Here is a 25,252-nt window from a genome sequence, read left to right on the forward strand (position 1 = left end):
TCTTCTTTTGGTTCTATACTCCATATAAGAAGCAATGTGGTTTAGTCAAAGGGGATCTTATTCTGTACCTGGGTCTGCCACTAATTTGAGAAGATACTGGGATCCCTGGGTGGCTCAGCGGTATAGCGCCTGCCTTTGGCCCACAGCGCGATCCTGGAGTCTTGGGATCGAGTCCCGTGTCAGGCTCCTGGCATGGATCCTGCTTCTCCCTTCTCCTGTGTCTCTGCCTCTCTCTATGTCCAGCATAAATTAAAAAAAAATTTTTTTGAGAAGATATTTCAAACCAGGAATGCCTGGGTGGCTCAGTGGTTGAGCATCTGCCTTTGGCTCAGGGGTCCGGGGATCGAGGCCCACATCAGGCTCCCCACAGGGAGCCTGCTTCTCCCTCTGCCTATGTCTCTGCTTTTCTCTCTCTCTATCTCTCATGAATAAATAAATAAAATATTTTAAGAAAAATAATTATTTGAAAAAGAATTTGATATTTCAAACCATTCTCTTCACTTTTCTGGGCTGTTACTTTATCTGTATAAATGAGAGGAGTTTCACTAGAATGATCCTAGAGGTCTTTGAAAGTGATAATATCCTATAATTCACTGGTTGGCTATCAACGGGTGTCTCTACTTATATTTGAAAGAAACGATTTGAAAAATATTATCTGGTGTAATTCTTGTTACTTCACAGCTTACTGTCATTGTAAGGTGTGGGCAGTCACCAAGCAGGATCAGAGTGAGAGGTAAGGCAAGGCTGGAGGGAAGTTAGTCCCAGTAGCAAGTATTTGTGAATGCGGGACTGAGAACTAAAGATATATTTGCATATCTTTTGCACAGAGGTGACAACTGAAACGGTGGGAGTCTGTATTTCTGAGAGATTCTTCTGTATTTCCTATTTTTGTCATTTTGTGGCCTTTTTTTTTTTTTTTTTTTTGTCTATTAAGACCTAATTCAGTGACCTGTTAACTGAGTTTCTGTTAAAACTATATATATTTTCTAATTCTATAATCACAGCCTTAGTCTTAAATATGAAGACTCAAACAAAATAGAAATATTCCAGTATTGTATTTCTTATAATAAAGTCTTTAAGAGATTATTTGTGTATAATTATATCAAATGGAAACTAAACCCAATAGCTGTACTTAATTTCAGAAACTCTGGGCTATCACTGTGTAAATTCAACACTCCTGCTTATAGACAAATAGAAATGACATCCTATCAAGAAATTTCAGGTTGGAACTCTCAGCTCCCTAAACTACCTCCTTTCTTCTTTTTTTTTTAAATTTTTTTTTTAATTTTTATTTATTTATGATAGTCACAGAGAGAGAGAGAGAGGCAGAGACACAGGCAGAGGGAGAAGCAGGCTCCATGCACCGGGAGCCCGATGTGGGATTCGATCCTGGGTCTCCAGGATTGCGCCCTGGGCCAAAGGCAGGCGTCAAATGCTGCGCCACCCAGGGATCCCACTACCTCCTTTTCTTTTTTGCTACTTTGGCACACTGGTTTCTGAGTCAGCAAGACTTGGAATATTTTGACTCCTTTCTCTCCCTTTCTCATCATGTCAAGTTCTTTGCCAAGTGCTATTGATTCTGTCTCCACGGTGTCCCTTGCATCCACTTGTGTTTCGTTTGTACTGCTAGGTTAGGACCTTAGTTCCTCTGACTTGGAGAGGTCTCCTAATAGATTTTCCTGCCCTTATCATCTCTTCTTTGACCTGTTCTTAAAATAATCTTCCTAAAACACAAAAACTTTCAGTAGTTTCTCACTGCTTTCAGAACTAAATAGCTAAATATCCACTTATTTGTCATAACCTTCTACAGTCTAATCAAAAACTGTTTGAGGCTTATCTCTGATGATGGGTGATAAGTATCCTATACTCCAACCCAAGTGATCTATATCTGCAATAGCTTTAATATCCCCCAATTTCTCACTCCTTTTTTAAAAAAAATTTCTTGCTGTTTCTTAGTGAAATTGTTGAGATGTTGAACCTCTTCTGTATTTTGGCTAAACTCAAATACCATCTCTTTTGTAAAATCTTTCTCAAGCCTGTAAATTAAAGCTGTATACAAGTTTTTCAATTTTCAATCTCTAACTGCTTTATATTTCTCTCATTCATTTTCCATATTCTGTATTGTGTTTTGTGTGTTTGTGTGTGTATACTTTAATTAAGCATATTGAACTGAAAACTCAGCAGAGGCAGAGAACCTCTTATTATTTCTGTATCTTCAGGGGTTCCTAAAACACTAGGACCTTGAATATGGTGGGTGCTCAAGAGTATTAATTATGTTCACCTGAGATACAGGATAACCAAAAGCATATGCTAGTGAAGGGAGATGAGAATTTATAGTATCAGAACTGAGAAAACAGCATTTTTGTTTGTTTTGTTCTGTTTTTACAATTGGGTCACTAGTAATCACAGAAAGAGCCATTTTACAGAATTCATTAGAGGCAGAAGCCAGATGGTCGGGTTTAAGGAGTGAATGGGTATTGAGAAAATGGAGCCAGTGAGGATAGACACTTTGTTGTGATGTGGAAGGTGACTAACGTCTTAAGAAATGATATGATCATCTGCTGATTTGGAGAGAGACTTGTGAAGGAAAACCACAGGTGGTATTTAAAAAGAAAAATGAGGGTGCTGTCAAAAACCCAAGTGCCAAAATTACTCCAAATCAAATGTTTTCATTTTTGACCTTGGCGGAGGAGTTACTCCAAATGATTCAGGCCTCTGAAGCTAATACCAAGTTGCAGTGAGTGTCCTGAGGTCACAAGGTGAGAGTAAGTGTGCACACCATTGACTAAGAAGCTTTGTAAATATAAGCATGTTGGGCAGTGGCAAGGGTGATGTTCCTCAGTCAATTGAGTTTGTATTCCTCTGTTCCAGTTCGACATGATGAAGTTATTTAGAGAGAAGAGTGACCGAGTCCATATGTATATTTTTATATATAGTCATATATTTCTGGGGATCTCTTCCCTTAATTATTACCCCTATATATTTTGAAATGTCATACATTTGAAAAAAATCATTATTTAGCAAACTAGAATATTTTTCTAACTTGTGCATTTTAAAAGATAGGCCTAGTTTCTGCTACAATCTCTTAATATAAAAACAGTGGAAATATTTAAAGAAATTGAGGCTTATATTTCTTTTTTATTCTCATTAAACTTTTGTTTTAATGGGTCTCAAAATTCTGTGACAGATTTTTGGTCAAGTTGTTTCCATTAAAAAGTACTGATTTTAAAAACTAATAACTTAAAACTGCCACACACGCACAAAACAAAAAACAAACAAAAAAAACCAAATGGTCCACAAAACATTCTCCTTTCCTTCTGAAGGTTTTACGATGCATTGTTATCATTAACCAGTCTTTTACTATTAAACTTTTTTTTTTAATTTTTATTTATTTATGATAGTCACACAGAGAGAGAGAGAGAGAGGCAGAGACACAGGCAGAGGGAGAAACAGGCTCCATGCACCGGGAGCCCGACGTGGGATTCGATCCAGGGTCTCCCGGATCGCGCCCTGGGCCAAAGGCAGGCGCCAAACCGCTGCGCCACCCAGGGATCCCGTTTTACTATTAAACTTAAATGGCCAATTGACACAAACAGTTCTGAGACCGTTCTTCCACCACTGATTAAGACTGGGGTGGCAGGTATTGGGGATAATATTCATTTAGCCTTCTGAGCTTTCTGGGCAGACTTGGTGACTTTGCCAGCTCCAGCTGCCTTCTTGTCCACTGCTTTGATGACACCCACAGCAACTGTCTTTCTCATGTCACGAACAGCAAAATGGCCCAGAGGAGGATAGTCAGAGAAGCTCTCAACACACATAGGTTTGCCAGGAACCATTTCAACAATGGCAGCATCCCCAGATTTCAAGAACTTGGGACCATCTTCCAGCTTTTTTCCAGAACAACGATCTATCTTCTTCTTCAGCTCAGCAAACTTGCAAGCAACGCGAGCTGTGTGACAATCCAACGCAGGTGCATATCCAGCACTGATTTGGTCTGGATGGTTCAGGATAATCACCTGAGCCATGAAGCCAGCTGCTTCCATTGGTGGGTCATTTTTGCTGTCATCAGCCACGTTGCCACAATGAACATCATTGACAGTTTCTTGACATTGAAGCCCACATTGTCCCCAGAAGAGCCTCACTCAAAGCTTCATGGTGCTTTTCAACAGATTTTACTTCAGTTGTAACATTGACCAGAGCAAAAGTGACCACCATGCCAGACTTAAGAACACCAGTCTCTGGCAGCCCCGGTGGTGCAGCGGTTTGGCGCTGCCTGCAGCCTGAGGTGTGATCCTGGAGACCCTGGATCAAGTACCACATAGGGCTCCCTGCATGGAGCCTGCTTCTCAATCTGCCTGTGTCTCTGCCTCTCTCTCTCTCTCTCTGTGTCTATGAATAAATAAATAAAATCTTAAAAAAAAAAAAAAAAGAACACCAGTCTCCACTCGACCCACTAGGACAGTACCAATACCACCAATTTTGTAGACATCCTGGAGAGGCCAAGGGCTTATCAGTTGGATGAGTTGGTGGCAGACTGCAATCCAGAGCTTCAAGCAGTGTGGTTCCACTGCCATTCCCAACTTTATGAGTGACTTTACATCCCTTGAACCAAGGTATGTTAGCACTTGGCTCTAGCATTTTGCACCATTCCACCAGAAATTGGCACACATGCTACTGTGTTGGGGTTGTAGCCAATTTTTTTTTTTTTAATTTTTATTTATTTATGATAGTCACACAGAGAGAGAGAGAAAGGCAGAGACATAGGCAGAGGGAGAAGCAGGCTCCATGCACCGGGGCCGGACGTGGGATTCAATCCCCGGTCTCCAGGATAGCGCCCTGGGCCAAAGGCAGGCGCTAAACCGCTGCGCCACCCAGGGATCCCAGTAGCCAATTTTCTTAATGTAGGTACTGACTTCCTTAATGATTTCCTTGTATCTCTTCTGGCTGTAGGGTGGAATCCATTTTATTAACACCAACAATTAGTTGTTTTACACCCAACGTGTAAGCCAGAAGGGCACACTCACGGGTCTGCCCATTTTTGGAGATACCTGCTTCAAATTCACCAACATCAGCAGCAACAAGCAGGACATCACCATCAACCTGAGATGTGCCTGTAATCATGTTTTTGATAAAGTCTCTGTGTCCTGGGGTATCAATGATGGTCATGTAATACTTGCTGGACTCAAATTTCCACGGGGAGGTATCATTGGTGATACCACGTTCACATTCAGCTTTCAGTTTATCCAAGACCCAGGCATACTTGAAGGAGCCTTTTCCCATCTAAGCACCCTCCTTCTCAAATTTTTCGGTAGTTCTTTTGTCGATCCCACCACATTTGTAGATCAGATGGCCAGTAGTGGTAGACATGCCCGAATCTACGTGTCCAATGATGACGATGTTGATGTGAGTCTTTTCCTTTCCCATTTTGGTTTAGGTTTAGTGATGATTTTCACGACACCTGTGTTCTGGCGGCAAACCCGTTGTGAAAAAAGAGGCTTATATTTCTTGATATGATGTCATTTCTATTTGTTTATAAGCAGGAGTGTTGAATTTACATAGTGATAGCCCAGAGCTCCTAAAATAAATATAGCTATTGGGTTTAGTTTCTGTTTGATATAATTATACACAAATATTCTCTTAAAGACTTTATTGTAAGAAAAAAAAAGACTTTATTGTAAGAAACACAATATTGGAATATTTCTATTTTGTCTGAGTCTTCATATTTAAGACTAAGGGTGTGATTATAGAATTAGAAAATACATATAGGTACAAACACACTACTTTGTGGACAATTTAATTTTTCAGTATTTAGATACTGTAATGGATATAACAAAAGGTAGAATATTCATTTCAAAAGCCCTAGACTACTTTAGAACTAAAAGGAATCATTTAGGGGGCACCTGGGTGATTCAGTAGATTATGCATCTGCCTTCAGCTCAGGTCTTGATCTCAGAGAACTGGGATCAAATCCCCCCACATTGGGAATCTGCTCAGCAGGGAGTCTGCTTTTCCCTCTCCTTTTGTCCCTTCCTCTGCTCATGCTCTATTTCTTCCTTAAGTAAATATATAGAATCTTAAAAAACAGAAAGAGGATCATCTGGGCCATGGTTCTTAACCTTAAAGTCCCTGATATTGTAAGCAAATCAGAGAATAGCTTTCATGAGATTCTCAAAGAGGTAGAGGACCACCAAAAAAGCATACTAAAATAGTCTAATTGTTACTTTTCACAGATAATGGAACTGGAATGGGGAATAGGTCATTTGCCCAAGGATACTGCTGTTAGCTTGATGGTACTAAAACTCTGGTTTTTAAATTCTCAACTATTTTTTTTTAACCATCCCAATGGAAATAACATAGTCCAAAACAAAACAAAACACCTAACCAAAAAACCAAAACACACGGTAAAAAACCAGTTCCCAGCAGTTAAGGATTATTTGTCATTCACGTAAGACATAATCTCTTTAAAGAAATGTTTGTCGCAGTGTGCTAAGAAGTGTTTGAATGGAAATGGGAAACTATGATGTATAAAATAGCATACATGGTAATTCCAGAACTTAAATGAGATCATTTATCTCCCTCTATCCTTGTTCTGCCCTCCTTTTCCTTTCTCAAGTTTCTTTTTCATTTTGTCTTGAATATCCTAGTCATGGCCTCTGATGAATTTGGTTCGAATACTCCAATCTTTTGATCATTCTCATTCATTCTTTCATTAATTAATTCAACAAATATTCTCTGAGTGCCTGCTCTGTGGTCCTAGGAACAGAATGGAGTAAAATTGACATGGTTCCTTCTTTCTTGAAGTGTGTGGTCTTACGGCACATAGATGTTAATCAAACATATGTAAAGAAATGTAAGAACATTTATAGGTAGAGGGAACTAAAAACACAAAGTGTTATGAGACAGCAACTACTAAGGGATCTGATCTGATTCATCTGGTCAGATTTCCCTGAAGAGGTGATGTTTCAGTTGAAAACTTAAATCAAGAAGGAGTTTGGCATAAACATGCTCCCTGCAGAGGGGCCAGCATATTTAAGGATCTCAAAGAAGACCAGTGTGATTGAACTGAGGCAAAGCAAGGAAGAGAGAGAGAGGTACAAGAGGAAGCTGAAGAAGGAGATGGGGAGCAGATCCTGTAATGACTTGAAGGCTGTTTGAAGTAAGGAAGTGGGAAGCCATTGGAGGATTTTAAGCAGGAGAATGACATTGACTGGTTTTGACTTTTTGACTATTATGAATAATGCTGCTGTGAACATTCATGTATATTCATGTGTATCCATGTGTTCTTTTGTGTGGACATATGTTTTTATTTCTCTTGGGGGTGCATTGAGGAATGTAATCGCTGGATCATTTGGAAATTCTGTTCACATTTTAAAGAACTGCCAGACTGTTCTTCATAGTGGCTCTTATCATTTTATAGCCCCACCAGCGATATAGGAGGCTTCCAATTTCTCCATATCTTTGCTAACATTTGTTATTGTCTGTCTTTTTGATTATAGCTACGGTAGGTGGCATGGAGTGGTATCTTACTGTGAGCCCCTTGCCTATTCCTAGCAAAGCTTTTAAGCTTGGCACTAAGGATCCTCAGTGGTCTGGCACTAGGCTATCTTTTTGCCCTTTTGTCCATTTAGTTTGAGTAAATTACTCATTGTCCACACAATAATACCCTATACTTTCCCAAGCTGTTTTTAAAATTTCTTGTTGTGTATGCTTATGCTTGATTTGCAATGCCCTGATCTGTGCCTCACAATCTTTATTTTTTAAAAAAAGATTTTATTTATTTATTAGAGAGAGAGAGAGAGAGAGAGAGAAAGAGAGAGACAGGCGGAGAGAGAAGCAGGCTAGCAGGCTCCATGCAGGGAGCCTGACGTGGAACTGGATCCCAAGACTCTAGGATCACGTCCTGGGCCAAAGGCAGGCACTAAACTGCTGAGCCATCCAGGGATCCCCCAACAATCTTTAAAGATCCAACTAGATTTTTTCTGTCTTCTTCATTTTATCACATTGAGCCCAATGGAATAGTTGATATTTGGCCATTTTACCTGTAGAAGTAGAAATTTCAAATGCTTCATTTTAATATATTTCTTGCTTTCCTCTAATCCTTAAATTACTTCCATTTCCTTTGATTTTTTTCTCCTAGTCCTTCCTTGTTTGTATCTTTCATGATACTATTGATGTGCTGATGTGGTATGATGTCTCTTATAGGGCTGAAATCTCAAGGGCAGAGGCTATTCTATAACCCAGTGTTTTGTACATAGTAAGGGTTTGGTAATTGTTAGCTTTCTTTAAAAGGAGTATGTGCACTATATAATGAGTCCATATGAACAAGATGAATCAATATAAACATAGTATATCAGTATATACATAACTATAACTGAATACACATGCAAAGGTGTTGTAATGCCTAGATTTGTTGGAAGGATCCAGTAAGGATAATTTAGGACTGGTTTCTTACGGAAAATGAACCTTCAACAGAAGATTTAGGTAGTTACAAACCACAGTGGGTGAGAAAAGGCATTTTGAGAGTAAATTAAAAGATACTCAGAATCGAAAGTGGGAAGAGTCTGATTCTCATGACCGGTGTCCAGGAACAGGTTTGTGTAGCTGAAGTGAATGTAAACATGAGCTCTGATACTCTGAAAACTATGACAATGAGATTTAATTTGATTTGGAGGCAGTTGGGTGCCCCTATAAGCACCTTGTCATAATAAATGTAAGTGCTAAGGAATTGTTGGAGTGATGCTTGAAGTAAATTATTCTTGTAGATTTGAAAATATAGTAGGGACAGATGAGACTAACATCTTTGAAGTGACTGTAGGTATGAACTGGTTTGGCTTTTTCAGCCAACCTTTATTCCTAGAATGAGACGTGAAAATGGGAAATAAAAATTGTATTCAATGTGAAACAAAAGAAGGGAGGAAGAAAGGAAAATACAGTTTCTTCTTGGAAATTAGTTTGTGCAATTGGAGTATCTGTTAAGTTGAGGTAAACATTTCTGGGAAATGTTCTCTGGAAAACAGAAACAGGCCAAATGAAAATGATGTGTATTCATCTTCTACTCACAGTTTTCTCAGAGAAGCATTTTTCTTCTTGTTATTTACATACTCTCGATCTGGACAATACTGGCTCTGTCACTAGCTGTGTGACTTTGGGCAAATTACTCAACATTCTCTTTCTCAAGCACTTAATACTGTTTTTAAGAAATTGAGAGAAAAGCCCAGGGTTACACATTTCTTATTTGATGGTGTCAGAACTATAACCTAGGCCAATTGTGTTTTCATCTAGTGGTATTTCCATCTTCTACCACTGCTTTTAAGACGGCTGGTTGTCAACAGCTTGGTAGTTGAGTTCAAATAAATACTGAGTTCTTAAAATTATTAGTATTTTTTTAAAGATTCTAAAGCTATTATGTATATATTCTTTCTTTTTTTTATTGGAGTTCAATTTGCCAACATATAGCATAACACCCAGTGCTCATCCCGCCAAGTGCCCCCCTCAGTGCCCATCACAGTCACCAACCCCCCGCCCACCTCCCTTTCCACTACTCCTTGTTCGTTTCCCAGAGTTAGGTGTCTCTCATGTTTTTTCACCCTCACTGACATTTTCACTCATTTTCTCTCCTTTTCCCTTTCACTAATTTTTATAGTCCCCAAATGAATGAGACCATATAATGTTTGTCCTTCTCTGATTGACTTATTTCACTCAGCATAACACCCTCCAGTTCCATCCATGTCGAAGCAAATGGTGGGTGTCGTTTCTAATAGCTGAGTAATATTCCATTGTATAGATATACCACATCTTCTTTATCCATTCATCTTTTGGTGGACACTGTGACTCCTTCCACAGTTTGGCTATTGTGGCCATTGCTGCGATAAACATCGGGGTGCAGCTGTTCCGGCATTTCACTGCATCTGTATCTTTGGGGTAAATCCCCAGCAGTGCAATTGCTGGGTCGTAGGGCAGATCTATTTTTAACTCTTTGAGGAACCTCCACACAGTTTTCCAGAGTGGCTGCACCAGTTCACATTCCCACCAACAGTGTAAGAGGGTTCCCCTTTCTCCACATCCTCTCCAACATTTGTGGTTTCCTGCCTTGTTAATTTTCCCCATTCTCACTGGTGTGAGGTGGGATCTCATTGTGGTTTTGATTTGTATTTCCCTGATGGCCAGTGATGCAGAGCATTTTCTCACGTGCTTGTTGGCCATGTCTATGTCTTCCTCTGTGAGATTTCTGTTCATGTCTTTTGCCCATTTCATGTTTGGATTGTTTGTTTCTTTGCTGTTGAGTTTAATAAGGTCTTTGTAGATCTTGGATACTAGCCCTTTATCTGATACGTCATTTGCAAATACCTTCTCCCATTCTGTAGGTTGTCTTTTAGTTTTGTTGACTGTATCCTTTGCTGTGCAAAAGCTTCTTATCTTGATGAAGTACCAATAATTCATTTTTGCTTTTGTTTCTCTTGCCTTCATGGATGTATCTTGCAAGAAGTTACTGTGGCCAAGTTCAAAAAGGGTGTTCCTGTGTTCTTCTCTAGGATTTTGATGGAATCTTGTCTCATATTAAGATCTTTCATCCATTTTGAGTTTATCTTTGTGTATGGTGTAAGAGAATGGTCTAGTTTCATTCTTCTGCATGTGGATATCCAATTTTCCCAGCATTGTTTATTGAAGAGACTGTCTTATTTCCAGTGGATAGTCTTTCCTGCTTTGTCGAATATTAGTTGACCAAAGAGTTGAGGGCCGATTTCTGGATTCTCTATTCTGTTCCATTGATCTATGTGTCTGTTTTTGTGCCACACTGTCTTGATGACCACAGCTTTGTAGTACAACCTGAAATCTGGCATTGTGATGCCCCCGGCTCTGGTTTTCTTTTTAATATTCCCCTGGCTATTCAGGGTCTTTTCTGATTCCACACAAATCTTAAGATGATTTGTTCCAACTCTCTGAAGAAAATCCATGGTATTTTGATAGAGATTGCATTAAATGTGTAAATTGCCCTGAGTAGCATTGACATTTTCACAATATTAATTCTTCCAATCCATGAACATGGAATATTTTTCCATCTCTTTGTGTCTTCCTCAATTTCTTTCAGAAGTGTTCTGTAGTTTTTAGCGTATAGATCCTTTAGCTCTTTGGTTAGGTTTATTCCTAGGTATCTTATGCTTTTGGGTGCAATTGTAAATGGGATTGACTCCTTAATTTCTCTTTCTTCAGGGATCCCTGGGTGGCACAGCGGTTTAGCGCCTGCCTTTGGCCCAGGGTACTATCCTGGAGACCCGGGATCAAATCCCACATCGGGCTACCGGTGCATGGAGTCTGCTTCTCCCTCTGCCTATGTCTCTGCCTCTCTCTCTCTCTCTCTCTCTCTCTGTGTGTGACTATCATAAATAAATAAAGAAAAAAATTAAAAAAAAATTTCTCTTTCTCCAGTGTCATTGTTAGTGTATAGAAATGCCACTGATTTCTGGGCATTGATTTTGTATCCTGCCACACTGCCAAATTGCTATATGAGTTCTAGCAATTTTGGGGTGGAGTCTTTTGGGTTTTCTATGTACAGTATCATGTCATCAGCGAAGAGGGAGAGTTTGACTTCTTCTTTGCCAATTTGAATGCCTTTTATTTCTTTTTGTTGACTGATTGCTGAGGCTAGGACTTCCAGTACTATGTTGAATAGCAGTGGTGAGAGTGGAAATCCCTGTCATGTTCCTGATCTTAGGGGAAAGGCTCCCAGTGTTTCTCCATTGAGAATGATATTTGTAAAGCTATTATATTTTTAAAGAAAATTTCAGGTGTATACAGATGAGAGAGAGTTGTACAATAAACCTCTGATTACCTCTCACCCACACTGAATAGTTACCAAGAATTTGTCATATTTACTTTATCTGCTTCTCTTCTTCTTTTTTTCCTAAACTGTTTTGAGGCAAGTCATGTCTTTTCATTCCTACATACTTCAGTGTACATCTTTACATTTTTTCACATAATCTTGTAATTACACCTGATAGAATTAAGAACGTTTCTTTTTATTATGTAATGCTCCTCCGTACCACAGGATGGCTTAAACAACAGTAATTTATTTCTTCCAGTTCTGGTGACTGGGAAGTCCAAGATCAAGTTACCAGATGATTTGATTCTTCATGAGGGCTTTCTTTGACTGGCTTGGCATTGGTTGTCTTCTTTCTGTGTCCTCACATGGCTTTTCCTCTCTCCTAGGGTGCATTCATTGTTGATTGTGGAGGGGGAATTGGGAGGTGGTTGAGGGGCAAAGAGGGCATGGAAGTCTATAAAGGACACTGCAGGTCATATCAGCAGGAGTAGCAAAGCACAGAGGTGTGAAATGGCTAGAAGATAGAATCTGCAAGCCATTTTCAGTGACTTTGATGAGTTAAAGCTACAGCCAGTTATGTAGAACAAGGGCCAAGTCATGGAAGTCTTCAAGCCTTATGCTAAGGAGTTTGGGCTTGATTTAGGAAGGATTGAGGAATCACTGAAAATTTAAGTCGGAGAATGATATGATCAGATCTCTGTTTTTGAAGGATCACTTTGGTATTGTTTTTGGATGATATATTGGGTGAGTGGGAGAAAAGAGACAGGTGATTTATTATAGTCCGGGTGAGAGGTATTGAATTAAAATTTAAAAGTTGGGATGGAAAAACAGATGCATTCCAGGTGATACCGAGGTAGACTCTATAGGACTTTGGATTGATTAGATGCGATGGGTTGCTGAGCACTGCCTTGGGCCTAGCTCATGTTTGTAACCATGAGTCCTAAGGGATCCCAGTTTGACGATTTCCATTAGTAGCTAAGCTTTAGCACAGAGAGGATAGTTACATTGATCCAAACTTAGAGATTAGCATTGCATTGATCACTAATGGATAGGATATAAGGATCCTGAAGGTTTGCCAAAGGGATTATAAAATATTACTGTACATTTCAGGTTGGATAGAGAGAGTAGTGAGAGGGAGAAGGAGAGTAAAGAAGCATGAAGGATCATGACAAATGGAGGTGCTGGAGGATAATTTTTCTCTACTGTGTTGAACATTAGATGAAGAAAAAGTTGAGAAAGTGAGATATTTGGAAAGGATACCATCTGTTTATGGACAAAAATTGGTTTCCTTGAGTTTAAGATTATAGACACTGAGTAGTTCCTAGAAATGATGAAGTCCAGGGTATGACCAGACGCATATTGTTAAAGTGGGAATATGGATGAGGGGTGTGGGACTTGAGGAATTTTGAGATAGATCATTGCTAGTTTATCCTTGTGAACATTTAAATTCTCATGATGATGGCTTTGGTGCAGAGAGAAGCTTTGGAGAAGAGAAAGTAAGACACTTTCCTTACTTAGTAAGATCCACCTTACTAGGTGGATCACAGTAACAGGAAAGCTGGATATGCAAATACCAGAAGAAGGAGAAGAAGAAGCCTTTTACATATGAAGATGGAAAAGTAATTAATACTAGTGTAGAAACATGAGAGTGGAGGTGGGGAAGTGCTGATTTCACCTTTGGGTTTTGTTAGATGTGGAGAAGAGTCTCCTTTAGAAAAGGCTATGAAAGAGTGGGTTCTTGGGAGCAGGGGTCGGCTGAGGGAAAGAAGTGGAAGGAAAATTCTGTGGAAGATGTGAGGCATTTGAGTCACTCTGAAATAAAGATTCTTGTGTAAAGGTTAGGAAGAGTTAGTACCTGAAAGAAGACCCGAATGGGGAAGATGGATGGAGGAAACACATAGACAGGAAGGTCTGGCATCTTTGCCAGCGAGGCTCAGGATGACGAGGGTAACAGGAATGTTTGGACTGACTGCAGTGAAGTTTCTGGGCCTAGGGAAAGTGAGGACCAAAGTGGTATTGGTTACTTAATGAGGTTAGCAGATTGCAGTCTTTCTCTGAGTTCAAATGCCTTGCCAGTTACAAGATTCTTATCCTCTAGCAGTTTATAATTTAAAAAAGAGGTGGCCATGTAACCAAAGAACTTTAGTCTAATGTGGAAAGTGTTAGGTATAATTATAGAGTATAGGCAGAAGTCTGTGAAAGCACAGAGGAATGAGAGTTTAGTTCCAGCTGGAACACCAGGGGAGGACTTCTTGGAAAGCTTGCTTTTTAACTGAGTCTTAAAGAGTTGGTAGGATGTTAATAAATAGATGGGGATAAAGAGGCATTCTGTTTTGGAATGGCATGGGTAAAGATGTGAATTCAGGGAAATACAGAGCTTGTTTGTGGAACAGTTCATAGAAGATAAACAGAGAGTTTGACCTCAACATAAGCAAGGGAGCAATAAAAAGGAGCAATGGACGTTAGATTGTATTATACCAGTGGCCCATGGCGATCAGAAACATGCACCGATTCCATCTGACAGAAGAAAAATAACTGAAAATGGAGTTCTGCATTATAGGGTGTCTGTGGCCACCTCCAATCTGAGTAGCCATAAAGGGCAGCGCTTCCTGTTTATACCAGGAGAACTTTGAATAGTTCTCCTGTTGTGTGTATGCATATATGTATGTCTGCCATCATCACGAGGATAGCACTAGGATCTACCCTACCGCTGTTTCTTTCAGCCTCTCCATGCTTGCCTGGGGTTTATTTTATTTTATTTTATTTATTTTATTTTATTTAAATTTATTTATTTATTTGTTTATTTTTTTGTTTTATTTGTTTATTTGTTATTTTTAATTTTTTTTTTATTTATTTAATTGTTTACGAGACACACACACACATAGAGGTGGAGACCGTAGGGAGAAAGAAAGGAGGCTCCACACAGGGAGCCCAATGTGGGACTTGATCCAAGGACTCCAGGATCACGCCCTGGGCCAAAGGCAGGCACTCAACTGCTGAGCCACCCAGTTGCCCCTTGCCTGGGTTTTAAAACCTTTTGTAAACTGGTTATATTGATCTACACATCAGTGCTTATTCACATATAACATGGTGGATCATAGTATCTACCCATATTTATGTATGTCTGAGAAGAAGTTAATAATTAAAAGCTATTTGCCACACTTTTCCTTGAAAGACTGATTCTTTGATTCTGAGACTGCAAGTTATTAGTTACAGAACCCAGTTTTGTTATTTTATTTCCCTTAGATATTTACTTCATATTTTGACTTTAAAGAACCCTTAGGTTTCTTAGTGGGACATGCTATTATATTATCTCTGTCAAAATTATTTTTTCTAAGTAATATACTACCTATAATTCCAAATTATGTTTTAATGCCTTTAATTTTATCTTCTCTCAGAAGGTCATATGAATAAAAAGTAGTATTGCACATTTGAACTTGTCCAAAATAGATTTATGAGGTGTTGATTGCCATATCCTTTAAAATTGTGTTTGGCTATACAGAATATAAACCTCCATTACAGTGATTTTAAAAATTGAACTTCAGGAGTGCGCGAGTGGCTCAGTTGGTTAAGCATCTGACTCTTGGTTTTGGTTCAGGTTGTGAGATTACGCCTTGTGTTGGGCTCTGTGCTTGCTGGGGAGTCTGCTTAAAGATTCTCTCCTTCTACCCCTCTCCCAGTTCGTGTGTGTGTGCTCTCTCTCTCAAGTAAATAAATCTTAAAAAAAAATTGAACTTTACTTTTTTACATAACAAAAATTTCATAAGTAGGGAGTTGGTGTGAACTCTGCTGCTTTGTGATACCGTGAGATGAGGAGCTTGTTCTTCCCGTTGTTTGGCTCCCTGTTCTTAGCAGGCCACCATGTTGGTCATGTTTACAATCTGCCTACATATTTCCAAACTTCACATTCTTGTTCCAGGAAGAGAAAATGGGAAAGGTTAAGGGCTAGCCTTAGCCTGCTGTTTCTGCCCTCCTTTATTAAGAAAATAAAAGATTTCCATAACTATTAACATAGTTCCTCTTAAATCTCATTGACCAAAGTTGTGTCACATGGTTCTGCTAGCCACAAGGGAGCCAAAAGCAGCATGTCATATTGGGCTGGGCCCAGACTGCCCTAATCAAAGTAAAGGAAAGAAGAGGTATGTATGTATCTGGAGTAGGCAACAAATAATGTCTCTCGAAGTACTGTGTCTAAAGTTTGATTATTTTACCTGTTATTTTAACACAGATGGTATTTGATTAGCAAGAAATTGGCTACAACAACAGAAAAAAAAGGAAGGAAACATTCTCTGTCAATTTCTCTATCTTTACATTATAAAACTAGATAATAGAATTTCTTTTTATTTTTTAAAGATTTTATTTATTCATGAGTGACACAGAGGGAGGCAGAGAAACAGGCGGAAAGGGAGAAGCAGGCTCCCTGCAGGGAGCCCGATGTGGAACTCAATCCCCAGACCTGGGATCACACCCTGAGCGAAAGGCAGACGCTCAAACTCTGAGCCGCCCAGGCGTCCCGATAATAGAATTTCTTATGACTGTTCCTTTGTGTATTATTATAGGTTGTTGAGTATAAACAAATAACAATTACGATCATACCTTCAATTAGTTAATAAAATAAATATATGTTTGCATTTGAAAAAAGTATTATGAGATGTTTCTACTGCAATACTGCTATAATCCATTTAAGTGAATTTCTTTTAGGGGAGATGATTTTCGCATTGTATGAATACTTAAAAACATTTTGCAGATGGCATGATCTTATAAATGGGGAACTGTAAAGACTCTACCATAAAAACTGTTAAAACTAATACACAAATTCAGGAAAGTTGCAGGATACAAAATCAACATGCAGAAATCAATTTTGTTTTTATACACTAACAACAAACTCCCCCAAAAAAGAAATTGAGAAAACAGTTCCATTGCAGTAGCATCAAAAAGAATAAAATACTTAGGAATAAATTTATTTGTTTATTTAAAGATTTTATTTATTTATTCATGAGAGACCGAAAGAGAGAGGCAGAGACACAGGCAGAGGGAGAAGCAGGCTCCATGCACCGGGAGCCCGATGCGAGACTCGATCCCGGGTCTCTAGGATCGTAACCTGGGCTGGAGGCGGCGCTAAACTGCTGAGCCACCTGGGCTGCCCAATACTTAGGAAAAAATTTAACCAAGGAGGTTGAAGACTTGTACAAATTATAAAACTATGGTCAAAGAAACTGAAGACATAAATCAATGAAAAGTTATCCTGTGTTAATGGATTAGAAGAATGAATTGGCTTAAAATGTCCATGCTGACCAAAGTGATCTACAGATTCAGTGAATTCTCTATAAAAATTCCAGTAGCATTTTTCATAGAAAAAACAATCTTAAAATCATTGTAGTAACATAAAAGACCCCAAATAGCTATAGCAATCTTGAACATGAATGAAGCTGGAAGAATCATATGTCCTATCTTCCAGCTGTATTCCAAAGCTGTAGTTATCAAAACAGTATGGTACTGGCATAAAAAGTAAACACAAAGATCAGGGAACAGGATAGAGAGCCCAGAAATAAAACCACACATATACAGTCAATTTATCTTTGAAAAGGATGCCAACAATGTACAGTGGTTTTGGTAAAAATGGATATCCACATGCAAAAGTGTGAAATTGAGCCCTGATTTACACCATACATACAAATCAAACCAAAATGTATTAAACATTTAAATGTAAGGCCTGAATCTGTACAAGTCCTGGCGGAAAACTGGGGAAAAGCTGCTTGGCATTGGTCTTGAGAACCCTTTGTTGGATTTGATTCCAGTAGCATGGCAACAAAAGCAAAAATAGAGTAGTGGAACTATACCAAACTAAAAAGTTTCTCTATAGCAAAGGAAACGACAAAATGAAAAAGGGACCTACAAAATCTGAGAAAATATTTTCAAACCATAGATCTGAAAAGTGGGAAATGGTGAGAAATTGATCAAAATGGGCAAAGTTTTATATAGAAAGTGCATAGTTCCAGAGACCTAATATGTATAGCACAGTGACTGTTGTAATACTGTATTGTATACTTGAAATTGCTAAAAGAGTAGATCTCAGATTCTCTCACCACAAAAAGAAAAAGGTAACTATGTGAGATGGTGGATGTTTATATTGATTGCAGTACTCATTTCACAGTATATACATGTATCAGAACATCATGTTGTACACTTAATGTGTTGTACACAGTTTTTTTTTTAAAGATTTTATTTATTTATTCATGAGAGACACACAGAGAGAAGTAGAGACACAGGCAGAGGGAGAAGCAGGCTCCATGCAGGGAGCCGGACGTGGGACTTGATCCTGGGACCCCAGGATCACACCCTGGGCCAAAGGCAGGCACCAAACTGCTGAGCCACCCAGGGATCCCCTCTACACAGTTTTTATTTAATCACACCTCAGTAAAGCTTAAAAAAATAACAGTAGAAAATGAAGTGACAATTTCTTTTGGAGAAGAGAATTTTCACATTGTATAAATTTAGTTATTGTTATAGGCAGGTTATGGTGGACAAATTTTAAAACGAAAATGTAATTTTTAACTATGACATCTCACAATGGATTATTTTATCAAAACCTGAGGAAAAAATTTTGACTTTGGGAGTGAGGAGGACTTTAAGTATGTTGAGAATGAAGCTTTAGAAAAAAAGCTTCAACTCAAAGTGTCTGACATTTTTCTACCATTATTGCCATTATTTTGTTTTGTTTTGTTTTGTTTTTTACTTTAAATAACTTTCTGGTACTGATAAAAAGAAATGATACAATTCATTCAATTTGTGGCATAGGTATATTGTCAACCATGTTTTGGAATTTAACAAACCTAATACATGTTAATAGTATACATAGGCATTGGAGTAGATGTTGTGGAAAATGAAGACAGAGTTCTCCCTTTTGGGGTAATTTAGTTGGTGAGAAAAAATGTATATGCACCTGAGATCATTATACAATAAAAGACAGTAATTCTACAGTTACTCTGAGTTCTATAGGAATTTAGGAGAATAAAAGTAACTATAGGGTGTGATTAATGTAATTAATTAATGTAATGGAAGAAAGATATTTAAGACAGGCTTCTATAGAAATTGATTTAGTGGAAAGGTATAGGTGCAAAGACAAGCTCATCTTTTTATCTTTAGCTTCTGTTCTTTTGTTTGTCTAGCCCTGTTGAACTCTAGTTCCTCAAGTGTTCTGGGCTCTGTGATTATTTTGTATCTTTGCAGTGCCCTTTTTTTTTTTTTTTGGTATGTTTTTGGAATTCCCTTACTTGTGTGTCAGCTTGGCAATTTCCTATCTTTGAATACTCTGATCAAAGAACATCGTGTCTCTGAAGTCTTCCCTGAACTTCGTGAGTTAAGTTGGGTTCTTCTTTTTCCTTTCTCCCATAGTGCATTTTCTCTGTCTCTGTGTCTCTGTGTTTGTAGTGCGTAAACCTCAAAAGTAAAACTGTCAGTTATATTACCAGCAAAATGTATTTATTCAGGGATAACAGAGGATTGCAATTTGAGACATGCAAGTTATGGCAAAAACCATAGGCAAGCCAGAGAACAAAGGAGAGGAATGCTTTTTTATGTGGGAAAGGGAGCATTTAGGGGAGCAGTTATAAACAGGAGGGGATATTATAAACACAGAATCCATTGGAGTAAACTGAATGTTGGAAGTGTAGTGGCTTCAACTGGTTGTGTTGTGACTCTCTCTCTTTGGTGGGGCTGTTGCCAGGCAAGGAGAAAATCTTACTGGGGTAGTAAAGTGTAGGCTTTTCCCTGTGGGCATGCAGAGGGCTGCAATGAATGGTAGGGTTTGCGAATTTCCCCTTTCTGGTCTCCTGACTCCATTTGAAAGGAGGCTTTCTTTATTCAGTTTCACAGGGGCTAGTGTCATCATCACAACACACCATTTACGTACTCATCTCTCTCTGCCACAGTTTGTGAGCTTCATGAGCATGAGAATTGTATAATATTTATCTCCAAATCATAGTGCCTGGTATAATGGCTTTGCATGTTGGATCATTCCGTGAGTGTTCATTGGATGAATTGGGTGGATGGTTGAATAAAAAGAAGAAATCAGCCCAGAGTTTATTCAGGAGTCCTGGGATAGTCTATCCAGGGGGAATGTGGTAGGAATACTTAACCCTGCAGGTTAAGTATTAGAGTTTGAAATTTATTAGTGGTTGGAATTAAGCTTGAATAGACAAAATAGTACTAGTTGGCAATGGAAGTTTTTTTTAAGATTTTATTTATTCAGAGAATGCATACAAGTAGGCAGACAGAGCATCAGGCAAAGTGGCGGGCCGAGCAGCAGGCTGAGGGAGAGGGAGAAGCAGCTGAGCAGGGAACCTGACTTGGGACTCAATCACAGGACCCTGAGATCATGACCTGAGCTGAAGGAAGATGCTTAACCAACTGGGCCATCCAGGTACCCCAGCAATGGAAGTTTTAATAAATAATGGAGTTATAATTAGTAAAATTTCTGAAATTGTTTTTTAAACCCCCAGTTTTGAAACATAATGTGTTTTTGTATTTTGTAGTGCTTCCACTTCTCATTCAGAGAATTCAGTGCATACAAAATCAGCTTCTGTAGTATCATCGGATTCCATTTCAACTTCTGCAGACAACTTTTCTCCTGATTTGAGGGTATGTACGCTGTTTTTACATTTTGGTGTAGTTTTGGTTAGCTGTTTGTGGCCAACACTATGAGTATAACCTTGCACTAAGTAAGCAGGAGATCTTGCTGGAGGAGTCTCCCAAGACCCGTCTTTATAAAATATCCCAGAACAGGCTAGCAGATTTGGAAATCTTGGGGAATCCCTGGGTGGCTCAGCGGTTTGGCACCTGCCTTCAGCCCAGGGCGTGATCCTGAAGACCCGGGATCAACTCCCGCGTCGGGCTTCCTTTCATGGAGCTTGCTTCTCCCTCTGCTTGTGTCTCTGCCTCTCTCTCTCTCTCTGTGTGTCTCATGAATAAATAACTAAAATCTTAAAAAAAAAAATTGAAAATCTTATTTATTTGTAGAAGAAAAATGTGTACTTTATTTCTAAGTTTGATAACTTTTAAATTCTTTACAAAAAGATAATTAATGGACTTTGTTGTGGTATAAAAGTTTTTCACAATTATTCCCATAATGATGGCCAATAATAGCTAACATTTTTTAAGTACTTACCATGTCCCAAGTGACGTTTTAAGTTCTGTAATGAAGTATCTTTTATAATACTTCTTCCAATTCTGTGACGCAGAGACTATTTTCATCATCATTCTATAATAATAACAACTCATAGAAATTAATAATATGTCCAAAGTCTCATCACTAATAAATTCTCTGGCTAATATTCTAGCTCACTAGTCCAGTTCTGGAGCTAAGTCACTTAAATGTTGTGCTGTGGTTGCTATACATCTCATTATCTTTTAAATATTACTGTATTTGCTCAAATCTTGTTGCTACACAATTAACCACATCAGTGATATCTTATAGCACTTGTACGTTTTTGGATTCATCTGCCTTTCTACAACTGCTTATCTATGAATGATGGAGAAAATGAATTTTATGTGCAGTGCTAACCCTTAAACCTTAGTGTCTTTTTATCCTGATCAAGTGGCTGCTTTCGCAATGGTTATACTTTCACAATTTTAATAAGAACATTGTTTATATTAAGGAAGTCATTTGCTTTTGAGCATATACTGAGACTGTATCTTTTTCTTGTATTTCATTTTCAAAACAGATTCCAACAAATGAAAGAATACAGATTACAAACATCTGTAAAGACTTTCTGCTTATTTGTCCTTATGTATTGTGAAATGTCATAAAATAATAGTTTAGGTATAACATGACTTTAAACACTAAAAATAATAAAGATTTGTCTTTATAACCTGGATATATGTTGTGCTAATTATGAAGGCTTCATAATATCTTTAGCTATTGATGCATGAAATACATTAAGGGCAGGTTCATCATTAACAATAATGGATATAAATCAATCTTTCCATCTCCTTAATTTATTGCTATTTAAAAACACGTGTTTTATATGTATATCTTTTATTTATTCATTATGTTGATTAAAAATCCACTGAAGACCTACGAATTTTTTTGGTCTACTTCTAGGCAGGTTGTATTAATGAAAAACATTTTAAAAAATAATTTCATTCATTTACTTATTTATTTGAGAGAGAGAGAGAGAGAGCCCAGGGGGAGGAGCAGAGGGTGAGGGACAAGCAGACTCCATGCTGAGCGTGCAGCCTGATGTGGGGCTGTATCCCTCACCCTGAGATCACGGCCTGAACTGAAACCAAGATTTGGACACTCAACTGACATCATTTGTTTTTAACTTCATGTTGTAACTGATAAAGAACTCATACTAGGAATGGGAGAAATGGCACTTTTGTCTCTTACTATGCTTACATTATTAATATTATATTCTATCTGCAGTTTCTTGCCTGAAGTAAAAAATAAATGGTTCAAAATAAACCATTTGTGTGTTCTTGTGAGGGTTAATTTAGTTAAAGTACTTCGCTAGGTACACATGTCAATTGTGGTACATCACAGGATGCTGAAAGGTGGCCTCTGCTCTCAGCTTCTTGGAAGGCTAGCTTCCTTCATTTCCTCGGTACACTATACTTAGAAATAAGAGTGACTGGCATACATTGGGACAAAATGAGGGTCATTATGTTAATTTTTATTTATACATTGTAATTTATTTCTATTAGGTATTTTTCAAAATTTAGAACATGTTTAGATTTACAGAAAAATTGCAAAGATAGTATGGAGTTCCTATATACTTGACCTCCAGTTTCCCCTCGTATTCATGTCTGATATTTGTATGGTACATCTGTCAAAAATAATAAACCCGTGTTGATACATTATAATTAACTAAAGCTCATATTTTTTCCAAATATCCTTAGATTTTACCTGATTTCCTTGTTTTTGTTCTAGGAGCCCATCCAGGATATCACATTACATTTAGTAGTCATGTCTCCTTAGGAGTCTCTTGGCTGTGACAGGCTTTTAGACTCTGGTTTTGATGATCTTGACAGTTTTAAAGAGCACTCGTCGGGGGTTTTGTAGAATGATATTTTGCCCATAGACTGGGATTCTATCTTTTGGGGAAGAAGACCACAGAGGTAAATAGCCATCTTCATCACTCATATTAAAGGTACATAGTATCAACATGATTTATCACTGTTGATGTTAACTTTAATCACTTGGTGGAGGTAGTGTTAGGGTTTTTCACTGCAAAATACTCTTTTTTCCCCCCTCTCCTTTTTATATTATACTCTCTGGAAGGCAGTGGCTGTGTACAGCCCACATTTAAGCCCGCTCTATTGAGAGTGGAACATCTACACGCATTTTTCGTAATTATTCTGCATGGAGATTTGTCTCTTCTCATGTATGGCTTTATGCAATGATTTATTTATCTTAGTATATACTTACGGATATCTGTGTATTTTGGATTGCAATTTAGTGTTACTTTGTTGCTCAAATTGTTGCAGTTCCAAATTGAGCGTTAATTCAGTCAGATCCTCCACCCCTTTGCCATATTCGCATCATTGTGGTGGTGTTTTTGTTTTGTTCTGAGCTCTGTTTCACTTTACTAAGTAAGCACTGCAGGATGCTCTAGGCTCATCTTGGTATTTCCTGCCTCAGTGTTAAAATTGTCATCCATTTCTCAAGGAACCCAGGTTTTGTTTTGTTTTTTTATTGGAGAATGGTATTAGAAACCAAGATCTGGACACTAGGTGTTCTCCCCACCCCACCCCCCCTTTTTCTTTTCTCTTCTTTGCTTTCTCTCTCTCTCTTCCTTTCTTTGCTTCCTTCTCTCCCCTTCCTTCCCCCTTTCCTTACCCCCCTTCCTTCCCCCCTCCCTCTCCCTCTTCCTTCCCAAAAAAGGAACAAAGTTATTTTCCTTCTGAAGCGAAAGATCATTTGCCTACATTTTATTTGGAGGTAATATCATGGGTAGGGTGATCACATATGCACATTTGTTTGGAGTAGTCTTATTTTATGCCTGTTGTCCCTTCAGGTTTAATGTTAGATACAAAAATGTCCAGAATTACTGACTTTCTTAGCACTGTAGGGTACCAGGGGAATCTTTTGAAGTTATCAAAAACTGATGAAGGTATCATCAGCTTCGAGACTTTAGAATTATCTCCATTAGTGCCTTATGAATTTGGCATCTTTCACAACTTAGAGGGTCCCTTAGATAATTTTTATGAGATGAATGAAGAGACAGTTGTTAAATGTTAAATTAAGGAGAAGATGGTTTTGGGCCACAAAGGTTGACTGTACTTTCCAAAGTAGTGTGTAAGCTGTTACCTATTCCCCTCATTTTTAAAGATCTGTTTGATTACTAGTCTTTTTTTTTTCCCACTTGTGGAAAGGAGATGAATGATTAACATTACATTAATTATTAGTATCATTTAAAAATGCAGCCTAATTTCAATTTTGTGCTCTTTTCAGAGGTGGGGTGGGAAGAAGGATGTGCTTCTAATACTTGAAAAAAAAAATCTAGCTTGCTACCGATAAACATTTATATATGCTTCCTGTCATTTAACTTTCACCACAGTCCTGTGAGACATATTATTACTTCATGTGACTAATGAGAAACCTGGTATTCATAAGAGATTAATTAAGTCCTGTGCTTAAAGGCACACAGTAAGTCTTGCCCTTACTTAGTCTCTGTTTAGTAATATTCCTGTGAAGCACATTATGCAGGGAGACTAGCTTTCTATGACTTTGTTGCTGTCTTCATAGGTGCGGTGAGGTTTTCTTAGGTGACAAGGAATATCTTTAATACATTTTTTTAGGTAGCAATACCAGTTTTCAATATTACTTCCTTAGTAAATGAAAATTGCTTTTCTAAATAAGCAGAGAAAGAGACTTTTTGTAGTAAAAATCTTCCCTCTTCTCAATTTTATTAGTTGATGAATATTTTGCTTTTAGTGTGTAGATCTTTAGTGGCCATAAAATAGAAATGTGCTAGTTAATTATAGGTGGACCTAACTGCAGACAGCTGTTTGTTGTTTTCTGCTGGATCATGGTTTGGCTCTATGTGTGAGATGAGGGGCTTGGTATGATAGTTGTGAAAATCATCATTCACAGATGATTTGAAGTTGGTTAACCTCTAGACTTTGAGTTCTCCACATAGCCTCAACTGTTTATCCCTGCCCTGAGCCTTAACCTTTCTAAAGCTCCTTTAGTAACAGCTTTTAAATGGAAGTATAGAAAGCACCGTGCATTGAAAAGCTAATCCAATTTCATTAAAAATCCTCATTTAAATTGTAGAAATTCAAATTTTCTGCTACAGGTATTATGCAGTGACACTTTACTGAAAGGATAGTGTGTTAGTTGATTAGCAGCTGAACATGAAAGCTTCTCTTGAGGATTTCTTATTGAAACAAGATTTGTTGGGACACCTGGGTGGCTCAGCAGTTGGG

The 25,252-nt window shown here is 38.2% G+C and overlaps 1 protein-coding gene across 12 annotated transcripts in view; it reads left to right on the forward strand.

The window, feature by feature from the left end:
• Nucleotides 1-25,252, forward strand: part of MTMR2 (myotubularin related protein 2) — a 121,531-nt gene that overhangs the window by 27,286 nt on the left and 68,993 nt on the right. For 11 of the 12 annotated variants that reach the window (XM_025419200.3, XM_025419198.3, XM_025419199.3 and 8 more), the window contains one exon: nucleotides 20,356-20,461. The exons of the other annotated variant lie outside the window; for it this stretch is intronic. Coding sequence is in view for 2 of the 11 variants with exons in the window: in XM_025419198.3 (XP_025274983.1) it covers nucleotides 20,356-20,461 (106 nt within the window). In the remaining 9 variants the exon portion in view is untranslated. The remainder of the gene's footprint in view (nucleotides 1-20,355; nucleotides 20,462-25,252) is intronic. 12 annotated transcript variants of the gene reach the window in all.

Source organism: Canis lupus, chromosome 21, assembly GCF_003254725.2.
Source record: "Canis lupus dingo isolate Sandy chromosome 21, ASM325472v2, whole genome shotgun sequence".
Taxonomy (NCBI): Eukaryota; Metazoa; Chordata; class Mammalia; order Carnivora; family Canidae; genus Canis; species Canis lupus.